Below are 11,064 nucleotides of genomic sequence, written 5' to 3'. Positions count from 1 at the left end.
TATTCCTCTTTTTTAAGGCATCTTGTTTTAACACTAGATAATTACCTGTGCGATGCACAGTCGCAATTATTTTAATAAAAAAATATGTATTAGATTATATTTTATATTTAGTTGTTTTCCGATGTATCAAAAATGGTTTATAATTGATTAATAATTGTAATGCATTGATTATTATATAAGTAACTTTAATTCTCAGTATATTATATTTCATCTAATGTTTATATTTTTTAACATCTAATTGTTCATTTCCATATATGAATAAACAGTACAACATATAAGATACCTCCTACCGCTAGTGAGTTAAAACTGAATTGAGTGATTTTATAAAGAAAACTGATAGTAATTATGCACACACATTAAATTAAAACATTGTTACACAATGCATAACTATTTCAACAAATATTGCTTCTTTTGTGTTAAATGAACTAAATATGAATATAATTTTTTTAAATGGTTTGACTATTTATTATTAAAATTGTTATTCACTAAAAAATGAATTTACTTCATTTTGTTATTACAAAGCGTTAACTATTAATTATATATAATAATTCATATATAAGGAAAAAGTTTAGAAATAAAAACATAAAGACCCAAATTAAATTAAAACCCAATATAATCTGTAAATTGAAATATCTAATAACATAATGAGTCATCTCCATGATAATCGATGACTGATAAAACAAATTTCGATAATCAAAATCAAAACAAATTATGTACCACCACACCTCACGAGGAGTGATTTCCATGGCAATCGATGAATACTATCCGAAAAAACAATACATAATTCGAATTGAAGACAAGGGTGAAGAACAAAGGAATTGATTTTTTTTACGGAAGATAAGAAAAGGGGAAACCTAATTTGGATCGTGTTTTGAACAATAGAATAAGACTTAACCCTATTTTAAATCTTATTCCAAACCTAAACTTATGAATTTAATTACCTAATTATAACTATTAATTATTTTTAAAATTTGACTAAATGTATTTAATTTCCTCCTGTAAACAAATGACTCGATTATCAAACAAAAATTACTTGTTTAAATAATAATTTGTTTTACAACTCTGTTCCCTAATGAGCTATTACTTAACCCAAATTATATCATAAACAAATTTAATATGCAATCTTTTCCTACTCAGAATTAAATAATAAAAATTAAAGATTTTTTTCTACCTAATGACTACAATTTGCAAACGCAAGAAAGCTGACAAAAAGGTACAATTTTTACATAAACAAACTATGAAAAGTATATCTGTAATAGGAAAAACAATGTAAAGGGCGAAAAAGTACCCCAAATCATGACCTTATGGTGCACCAACACTGCAACACACATGTTATAAATCTCTCTTAGTGAACAGTAGCAAGAAAGTTATCCCTTTGTAGTGTTTATAGATAGATTGTGCAGAGAACTATTCAGCAATCTTCGTTAGCATGCTAGATAAAGTGTCAACGACATCAGGTTCATGTTTTATCGAAAATCATTACTACATATTTGCAGTATCAAAAATCATCACTACTACATAATCCAAAAAATTATATCTTTGAGGCATATCAAGTCATAAAGCAGATTGGGTGCTTGAATTTTCTATAAATCTCAAGCTACAGAATTGAAGAACTTGAGCTATTATCAGTTTGTACACTTTTCAGCAATCCAGGATTACAGACAGCACCTATTAACCCCTCTTTTAAGTTACCAGACTAGATGGCTTCAATTTCCCTTGTGAAATGGGTTAGCCTGAAACAACCGATATACAGTTGCAAAAACCAAAGGGTTCGACCAATATGAGAATATGACAAACAAGGGTAATTAAGGTTATTAATATAACATTAATTTTCATACGAGGGAAACAACAAATTTCAGCTACAAAAAATCACAGGTCATGGATAGCATACTCCTTATGTTCAACCCATTTTCAAAGCGTCCGCTGGTGACTTCAGCAGCTTCTTTAGCGACTCAACTATTTTAGCAAAAGATGGGCGATCAGCTGGGTCACTGCCAAAAAACAGAGCAAGTATCAGGAAGAAATCATTGCTACATGTACAGAAGGATGCAATAAACAAGGGGAATAAAACATGAATTATGATTGTTTCTTCCTTATTGAGTATAAGGTTCTCTGTAGGTGAAATTAGTATGACATGTCGTCAAATAGTCATTTTAGCAGTTTAGATCAGAAGCAAAAACTGCTAAAATCAATATGAAATCAGTGACAGCAAATTGTTAAATGCTGGCCTTCGATTTTACTAATCCAATACTAGATATTTCAAAATGGAATTCGATCAACTAACAATCGAAAATAACACCAGGTGCAGAACACAAATTGGCCCAACCAATCCTTACAATCATCTTTTAGTGCCACTAGATATATAAAGACTTATACATATGGTACCTAAATTCTCACCACGTTGCCAGGAGTACACATAGGCTTTGCAAACAATTGGGACCAAAAGGATCAATGGATCATTTGTATTAATCATATTGAAAATTACTAGAAAATATGACATGACAAACACTTACTCAGCCCAACAAGATTCCATGAGGGAGGCCAACACTGGGGAGATGTTTGGAGGGATGGCAAGCCTCCTATTCTGGAAAGCAACTGCTCCTACCACCTGAGAGCACAAATGAAGATCATCGTATTAAATTCACATGTAAACTTCGCAGATTTCATTTTGCCATGCACTTCTTTGAAACATGCAAGTTCACATTTATACCTCTCTCCATTGTATGTCTTATTAAATTGACAATTTCTTGAAAATGATACTTATTACCATAATGAACACATCAAGTAAATATATCAAGTTTAAGCACCTGAAATTCAGACCTTAAATATAAAATAAATTTACCTGGGCATGGCTAAGTCCACTCCATGGTTGTTGCAGGGTCACGAGTTCCCAAAGGATAACTCCATAACTGAAAACATCAGACTTCTCATTTGTTGGTTCTCCACGAAGAAATTCTGGAGCCATCCACTCAGGCTGAAAATAAAATTAAGAGAGTTATTCACTTATTGAAGGTGAGGTACAGCGAAGTGAAAATCCTGCAAAATATTAATTGAATGACCATTTCAATTAAAACAAATTTGCCTCTTCATCTCACCAACATGAAGTATCTACTATACCAGATGATATAAATGATACAAGTTTTCTCCCTTAAACCGGGGAAAAAGACAGATTTCCCACCCAAACGACCAAACCAAACTAACAGTTTAAATCAAACAATTTACAATCATAAAACCAATTTGAACGGTAATCAATCGTCTATCTAAAACATGATCATATCATTTGATTTTAATGGCAACTTGACTGGGGAAGGTTAATAAAAAGTAACAGAACTTCTCTACTAGAATCAAGGTTCACACATGTACAGGGAAATTTGCTGAACTTTGGTTGGAAGCCGAAGCACTGGACTGTGAACCAGTCAGAGAATTAATTGGAAGCAGAGAACTGGAACCCTAGAAAGTTTATATGATTTTTCTTATGCACATAACCTGAGTGCAAGAGACTTACCGTTCCAGCAACGGATTTTGATGATAAGAAAGTGTTTGCCTTAAATCTGGACAGTCCAAAATCGCACACCTGATCATGAAATGGGGAGAAAAATCATATACTGGCAAACAATTTTTAAAAATTTCAACTGCTCTTATCAGTTTAATGGTACCTTCACAGTCCAATTTTTATCTACTAACAGGTTTGGGGATTTGAGATCCCAGTGTACAATAGGAGGCTTCAGATTATGGAGATAATTGATCCCTTTGGCCTGCAACCAAACCAATTAAACACTATCCAGAATATAATTCACTGATTTGACAAAACAATATTATCTGGTACAAACCACGTCTAAAGCCATCCGTAATCTTCTTCTTGGATCCATAATTTCACCAGATGCTGGCCTATGTATCAGGCGGAATAAACTACCTCTGTCAAAAATGCACAAGAACCAATAACAGTTAGACACTCAAAATCCTTATGCATCTGAATTCAATAATACAGTTAACTATGACAAATTTGGATGTCTTACCTAGGTAAATACTCTGTCACTATAGATAGGTGGGGATGTTTTGTAACCGCACCCATGAAGAGCACCACATTTGGATGGCGGACACGTTTCATTATGGAAACCTGAAGCAATGGAAATAACAACTTCAATATTAACTTGCTTCATTTTATCCCTACAGCGAAGGGAATCATTTTGTCCTTACAGAGAAGGGAACAGAGAAGGGAACTTCCTAATGAGAATAATTGATGATCAGCTGTGTGTAATTTGCGAAAATAGGCACATTGGTAGTTTGTGTAATCCATTTTATGAAGATTACTAACCTCTCTAAGGAACTCTTTCAACTGATCATCATGGAAATTCTGAACCGTCAAAACCTTCACAGCAACATCCTGCATTTTTAAAACAATGGATAAATGCACCAAAATGGTTAAGAATAAAAAATAGTAATAAGCTGTATCCAAAATATGCATTCAAGCCTTCAAGGAGCTAATACAAAATGCGTCAATGATAAAATATAATCAAGTCATCTTGGCAGCTATATGACATCAATACAATAGGCTTAAGAAACGTAGATACTGAAAGCATTATAATGCAACAGTAATAAACTTAAATGTGCACAGAATGCAGCAAATATCAGCATGATAGAATACTTACTGATCCATGCCATTCAGCGCGATACACTGTCCCAAATGATCCTGCATAGAGAAAAGAGCATCCACATTTAGAGTCACCATATCTCTTGGGTTCCTTTGAAAAGAAGAACCAGGGGAAGCAGAAAATTTACCAGCACCAATACGCTCTTTAATTCGTAAATCATCCCATGATATCTCAAGCCAGTCCATTGCAAGTGATGGTTCAATATTCAAGTATCTTGGGATATTCCCAACACCGTGGTTTTCAAGTCTATTGTTAACCTGTTCCTGTTCTGACTCCCTGGATGAGCTCAGCACAGAATCATTTAAGTTACTTTTTACTGCAAAGTTTCCCTTTACAATGAGCTTATTGTTGGAAGTTTCTTGTTCTATAACTAAATCTGTACCAAGCCTAGGATATTCATGTAATGATGCTTCATAAGTTGGAATAAAAGCTTCAGAAACACCTTCATAAATAAGAGGAAAGATTAATAAGCCTAAAGTCACATTTGTTGCCATTCCCTTTCAAACCAAAAAGAACTAGAAGTGGTTCTGTACCTCTAAAAGTTTGATCAACTGAAGCATAAATGGAACCATTGTTAATTTTGAGTGAATCACTTTCGTTAGCTTGCTGACTTCCCTGTACGCAACCTGTGAGAGATTGAGAAACAACTAAGAACAACGTGAAAATAGGAATGATCTCTGCAAAATTAAGATTTACAAAAACAGAACTATTCGAGCATACAATTCCCTGTCCTCAATAGGTGTCAATCTTGAATTTCGCAACCAACTACGTTCCAGAAGCTCGGACAGAAAAAGGCCAAAGCACCTTTAAATGCATGTATCATAAAAACTTAGGATTCGGCCGCGTGGGAAAAAGCAAAAGAAAGTTTAAATGTGTTTGAAATAGGTGTAGGTAGATCTTAAAATTTTTAGGCAATGAAATTTGAAGCATGTGGCTCATACTTGCTTGATGATGTAAAATAGCTTAATTTACTTTGTGCAATTTGCACCGTTTCGCAAATCAATTGGCCATTTTTTGTGATATACCACTCATACTAAAGAACCGACCTGGTAAAACTATTTATGCTATTCTACAAGTGAGGTTTAACTGATATGCAACTGAATGACCATGAATGTATCAAGGCTATATAGATTCTGAACTTAAAATAGAAATAGCTCTAAACAATGGACCAAATTCCCAGATATATAAAGCACAAGATACCTGAATATAGGCTACTTTCAGGAATAACAGAACTGTGGTTTAAACTTATAGATTGAGAAGAAGCTGCACCATCCACATACGGTGATTGAGATTCTCTCAAATGAGAAATTTGAAATGGGGAAGGTATCGAAGATGCATATGCTCCGTTAATTGAGGAATCTGGCCCGGTGATGTTTCCTGGTTCCCCAACCAGATCAACAACATATTCCCTGTTTAAAAAAGAAATTATAGCACATAACAAGGAACTTAGCGCAAATATGGCTTCATGATGAAGTAATTTACAGAACTACCACAGTAAACTATACAATGTTAAATAAGTTAGCAGCTGCACACTACTATCCTGATATGAGCAATCCAAACAAAGAGATATAGTTATACTAATACCACTCATACAACTTATCCATGGTGAAGATTATCAAAGGCCCAGAAAACTTAGATGACCAAAACCCCAGATGTATTAACATTAGAGTACATGAACTTGGTTTGAGACATGATTGGTTTCATATACTATCAAAACTCAAAGGACATACACAGGAGCTGCAAGGGTAGCCATTGCACTAACCTTGAGAGCTGTCTGTCATCTTTAATCTTGACAAGGATAGATGATCTATGATCCGTAGCGCAGTACCTGCAACCTCGAGCAATGCGACACGGCAAACCTATATAATCCGCCAATCTCTGCATCCTCAAAACAAAACAACAAAGGCAACATATTAATTCACCCTCCACTTAAGGCATCTAAATAATTGATAACAACAAAAAATGAACAAATCATTCACCTTGAAGAGAATCGCGCGATGCCTACATATTCCCGCAGATACATTACCAATTGGAAGCACAACACAGTGGTGAAAGTTCTTCAACCTCTGACTAACCAACTTCCACTGCTTCTGCAGATCTCCTTGCTCCACCGGAAATGAACCCCTTCACGCATTCAAACACCAAACAAACAAATCAATCAATCAATTAAACAAACAAACAAACAAAAAACATGCTATTGATATTGATCTTGATCTTATCTTACCCCAGACAAATAGCAACAAGTTTTCCCAGCTGCTCCACCAGCACCAATGCATTCTCAGAAGCTGAGTACAACTGTTCAGCTTTATCATGAATCTCCTGAAGCCGAGAATCCTCACGTCTATCAATAAGAACCACCTCAATCGAACTCTCACTCGGTTCAACCGCCTTAAGCGCCATCAGAGTTGGTAAGCACTTCCCTTCTTCCTCCACATCATTGCACATCAACCACAAGTAAGGATTCAGCCCCAAAATGTTGTAGAAACCGTCAGAAATCTTGTCAGTGTAGGACAAGCACCCCGTCACCTGAAAAGCAAAACGCAAACAGTCTCAGAAGAAATCAAGCAATGTCGTTTTCTTTCTCCATGTTTGGTTCAGTGATCGTACCCACAAACGACGCGAAACCGATTCAACGTCACACGTTTCGAGCCCGGCGTCGAGAGTGAGCACCGGCTCGGAGGCGAGGGTGGCTAAGAATGTGAGCCTCTTCGCAAACGCCATTTGCAGATTGTAGCTCTCTTTGTTCTTCAGCGCGTAACCTTCATTCTCGCGTTTTTTTTCTTCTTTCTGTTGTTCCTGATTTCTCGCTTCTTCCGCGGCGGCGGTGGCGGCGGAGATGACTCGAAACGACGACGTGGTATCATCCTTGGTGACATCGCTGGAAAAGGTGGCCGTGCCATCATCCAGAGTGAACAAGCTACTCCCGCTGGAAAGCCGCGGCAGCGAGACCTGCCGGTCAACGGAATCCTTAACCGGAACCGGCGGCGGGAGAAGAGCTTCACCGTCGTCAACATCATGGCGGTTACGGTGGAGCTTGAGGCGGTGTCCCGGCCGGTGGTGGTGGTGGTGGCGGTTACTACTTTTGTTGTCCCGGAGAAGAGACTCGCAGAAGGCCTCAACCTGTTTATGCTTGCCTCGGACGGTGTTGAAGAGGTCAGACACCGCCGCAGCCCTTTGGGAGAAAAGGACGTCGCCGTCAGCTTTAGAAGCTCTCGACAACTCGTGTCGAGAGCTTTTCGGTGCGGCGACGTCGTTTTCAACCCCAAAAGTCGTATCTGATGATTTGACGGTGCCAACGACTTTTTGCTTCTCGTGATCTAATATCTTCTTTTGAGATTCATTCAACCCTCGCTCCGGAAACTGCCTTGGGAAAATGTAAGTAGCTCTGTGAGGCATTTCTTTTCTTTCTCGTGTTCACCCAATCAACGTGATCTCTCTAACCGTTTTTTCTCCTTTTTCACTCTAACCAGCACAGAAGATATGACACTACACGCTCGCAAATCGCACTCACTCACGTGTGAATGAATCAATCAACCACCAGTTTCCTCCTTCTTCTTCACCACCGACGTTTATTTTTCGTAACAATAACTTCCGTCACCACCGTCGAGCAGTTTCTGATTCTGATATGAAACAAACGCAGAAAATTAATTACACTTACAAACTCGCGTTTGAATCTAGCATGTGCGTCCACGATTTTTCAGAGGAAGCTAAGGTGGTGGTGGTGTTTTTGAAACTAATAAGCTGAATCTAATAAACACTGATTTGATTGAAGGAATCGCGTTTGTGAGGCGGTGGAAGAGTAAGTGGGAGAGAGAAAGTGTGTGTGAGTGAAGACGGTGTGAATGAAAATGAGGATGAGAATGGGTCTAAGTTTTTGTGTTGTATGCAGCTCTGGTGGTTGAGTGTTTTGGTTGGTTGTGAGTGACGATCGACGCTGTAGTATTTTATGCAGAAGAAAGACGATGCAATGAAAGTTGAGGGGTCATGGGCATTGGATAAAAAAATGTTCAGTTTGCATGCTAACGTGCGCTTAAGGGGTCAGTGCGCGCAATCGTGATAAGGTGACACGTATAATAACTGCCAATCGTTTTGCGACATGTAAGTGATGCGGGTGTACTGTGCGCACCTGTGTGTATATTAACGGCTGCTGGAACTGCGGGTTTACTTGAGAGCAGTATAGGAAAAGGAAAAAAGGTTACCTTACTTCCAAGAAATTTTTGTTAAGATACTTCCAAGATAGTTGTTCTTACATAAAACAAAAAAATTAACCTTATCTAAATTTATATATAATAAATAATATTAATTTAATGTAATTTATTTAAAAATATATAAATATCATTAATAGAAAATACTTTATTTAGCGCCGGTTCCGATGCGGATACTAATGGGTGCTTATTTGTCTAAATCAACTCAAAGTCTGACGCTAAGCATTGAAATTCAATTGTGCTACACTTAAATCTAATGATGGCTTATGTTACACTAAAATAGTAACATACAAAATAGAGTGATTAGTGCACTTTTATTGCTCAAGTAATATAGGAAATGCAAGTCACACTTATTGTACCCAAAGGACTAAGTAAATATTTTATTTAAAATAGTAGACTCATTGTCTAGGCAATCAAAAGGTTAAATGTGTGTGCGAGAAAGTAAATAAAGCAATTAAAATAAGAAAAGTTCAAAGAGAGAGTAGATTCAAGATTAGTACATTATTAGATCTCAATTTATATATTCTACGTATAATTTATATAAAAGCTAACTATACTTCTCAAGTGCCAACTATATATGTCGCTACCTAACTACAACCATCATGCAGGCGTGATTGCTTGAATATGGGTTAAAAGGTAGAATCTACCTTAAGACTAAGAGGTATTTCATTATCTAAATATAGGCTAGTTGAAGGCATATAAAACTACTTATAATCCTAAAATATCCACCAATAGTGATTCTTTATTTACTACCCACACTCGATTCCTTCCTAGTTCAGTTAAATCAACCTCTCTCTGCAAGAGAGAATTCATCGCTAGAGATTAAGATTAGTTACTTCGTAGATAAGTGCAAATAAAAAATACCAATTATAAAAAGAAAACTAAACAATAGAATATATCAACAGAGTTCACATTATCAATTACATCGTAACTTTGAGAAAGATATTTAATCAATCATTATATATACACATGAAAAACATAGAAATCCTAATCATGGATAACATCCTAGATACAACATGAAGAGATAAACCAATGAAGGGTGCGTTCTCCGTCTTCAATCTGCCTCCGAAGTGGTTTTCCTCTTTCCTTTGCCTCCACGACACTTCATGGTCTTCCTCCTCGAGTTAGAATGTGTCTCTATAAAGTTCTAATGGCACATGAACCTTATATAATGTGTTTGGACCTGTTTGGATGTTGTTTTACGAGCTATGAAACCTCCATGAGTGTGGCCCTTAAAAGTCACAATTGTGCTTAATTTATAAATCAGAACCATGACCTTTGGCAATATCCTCCACGGTTGTGGCTTCTTGTTTAGGTTCGTTCTACCATCACACACATTTTCTTGACGATCCTGCCAGTCAAATGAAGATTTGAAAGTTATGAACAATAAATCCAAAATTTATCCTAATCCAACGGTTAATAAATTCGCACATGACATTCTACGGCGAGTGCTCAAACTAGACAACTTGCTAAATTTACCAAATGTTTATTTTTGCCATCCTTTTACCTGTTTTTCCACCATTTTTCTCTTGCCCCCCCCCTGGACCTGTTATTGCAAATATATCATAAAACACATGAGTTCTACAAGTATAATGCATGGTAGTTAGTATCGTGCGAAAATCAACCAAACGATACGTATCCCATGAATGTATCTTTTGTGTTCGTATTGTGACCTGTATCGCACGTATCGCATGAGTATCGCTGGAATCGTATCGTGAGCGGAATCGCACGATTCAAACACGAGACAGTTTCTTTAAAAAAAAAACGGTTTTTCAAATGTTGTTTCATCTTACTCTCCTAGAAATTAGGGAGTGGACATTTAATTTCATTAAAAATTAGTAAACCACCCTAAAAAGTGATGTTTTCTTTGATTCTTACACCGTTTCACGTTCAACTTCAGCAGCCCTTTCTCTGTATCACGTTACCTTGCCCTCTGTTTCACGAAATTATTTTCCTATCTTCTATTTGCCTGGCTGCCCCTCTTTTGCTGTTCCTATGTTTCACGGTTGTTGGCTTGGTGTTCCTCTATTCACAGTTGCTTCTTGCTGCCCCTGGTTTGCCTTCTTTCAAGTTGCCTTGCCTTGCTTCTTTAGTCATTTTATTGATGTTTAGTACTTTAGTCTGGCTTATGGCTTGGAATTAGGTTGAACTTGAACTTTGTGAGACTATTTTTCTACTTATGACTTGGATCTTTGATTATTTTAAAC

General features: G+C 36.6%; 1 protein-coding gene across 1 annotated transcript; it reads right to left on the bottom strand.

The window, feature by feature from the left end:
* Window positions 1–1,554: 1,554 nt before the first annotated feature.
* Window positions 1,555–8,610, bottom strand: LOC130734135 (serine/threonine-protein kinase CTR1-like). The gene is made up of 16 exons (XM_057586461.1): window positions 7,260–8,610; window positions 6,877–7,178; window positions 6,632–6,776; window positions 6,415–6,530; window positions 5,853–6,061; window positions 5,186–5,278; window positions 4,780–5,094; window positions 4,650–4,690; window positions 4,316–4,384; window positions 4,017–4,117; window positions 3,831–3,915; window positions 3,657–3,755; window positions 3,506–3,574; window positions 2,843–2,974; window positions 2,514–2,608; window positions 1,555–1,991 (listed from the first exon to the last, which is right to left on the bottom strand). The coding sequence occupies exons 1-16, from the start codon at window positions 8,046–8,048 to the stop codon at window positions 1,901–1,903; spliced, it is 2,751 nt and encodes a 916-aa protein (XP_057442444.1). The 5' UTR covers window positions 8,049–8,610; the 3' UTR covers window positions 1,555–1,900.
* Window positions 8,611–11,064: the final 2,454 nt, after the last annotated feature.

Source organism: Lotus japonicus, chromosome 1 (assembly GCF_012489685.1).
Source record: "Lotus japonicus ecotype B-129 chromosome 1, LjGifu_v1.2".
NCBI classification, from domain to species: domain Eukaryota; kingdom Viridiplantae; phylum Streptophyta; class Magnoliopsida; order Fabales; family Fabaceae; genus Lotus; species Lotus japonicus.
The sequence above is the reverse complement of the archived record's forward strand: the minus strand, read 5'-3'. Positions and strand labels throughout refer to the sequence as shown.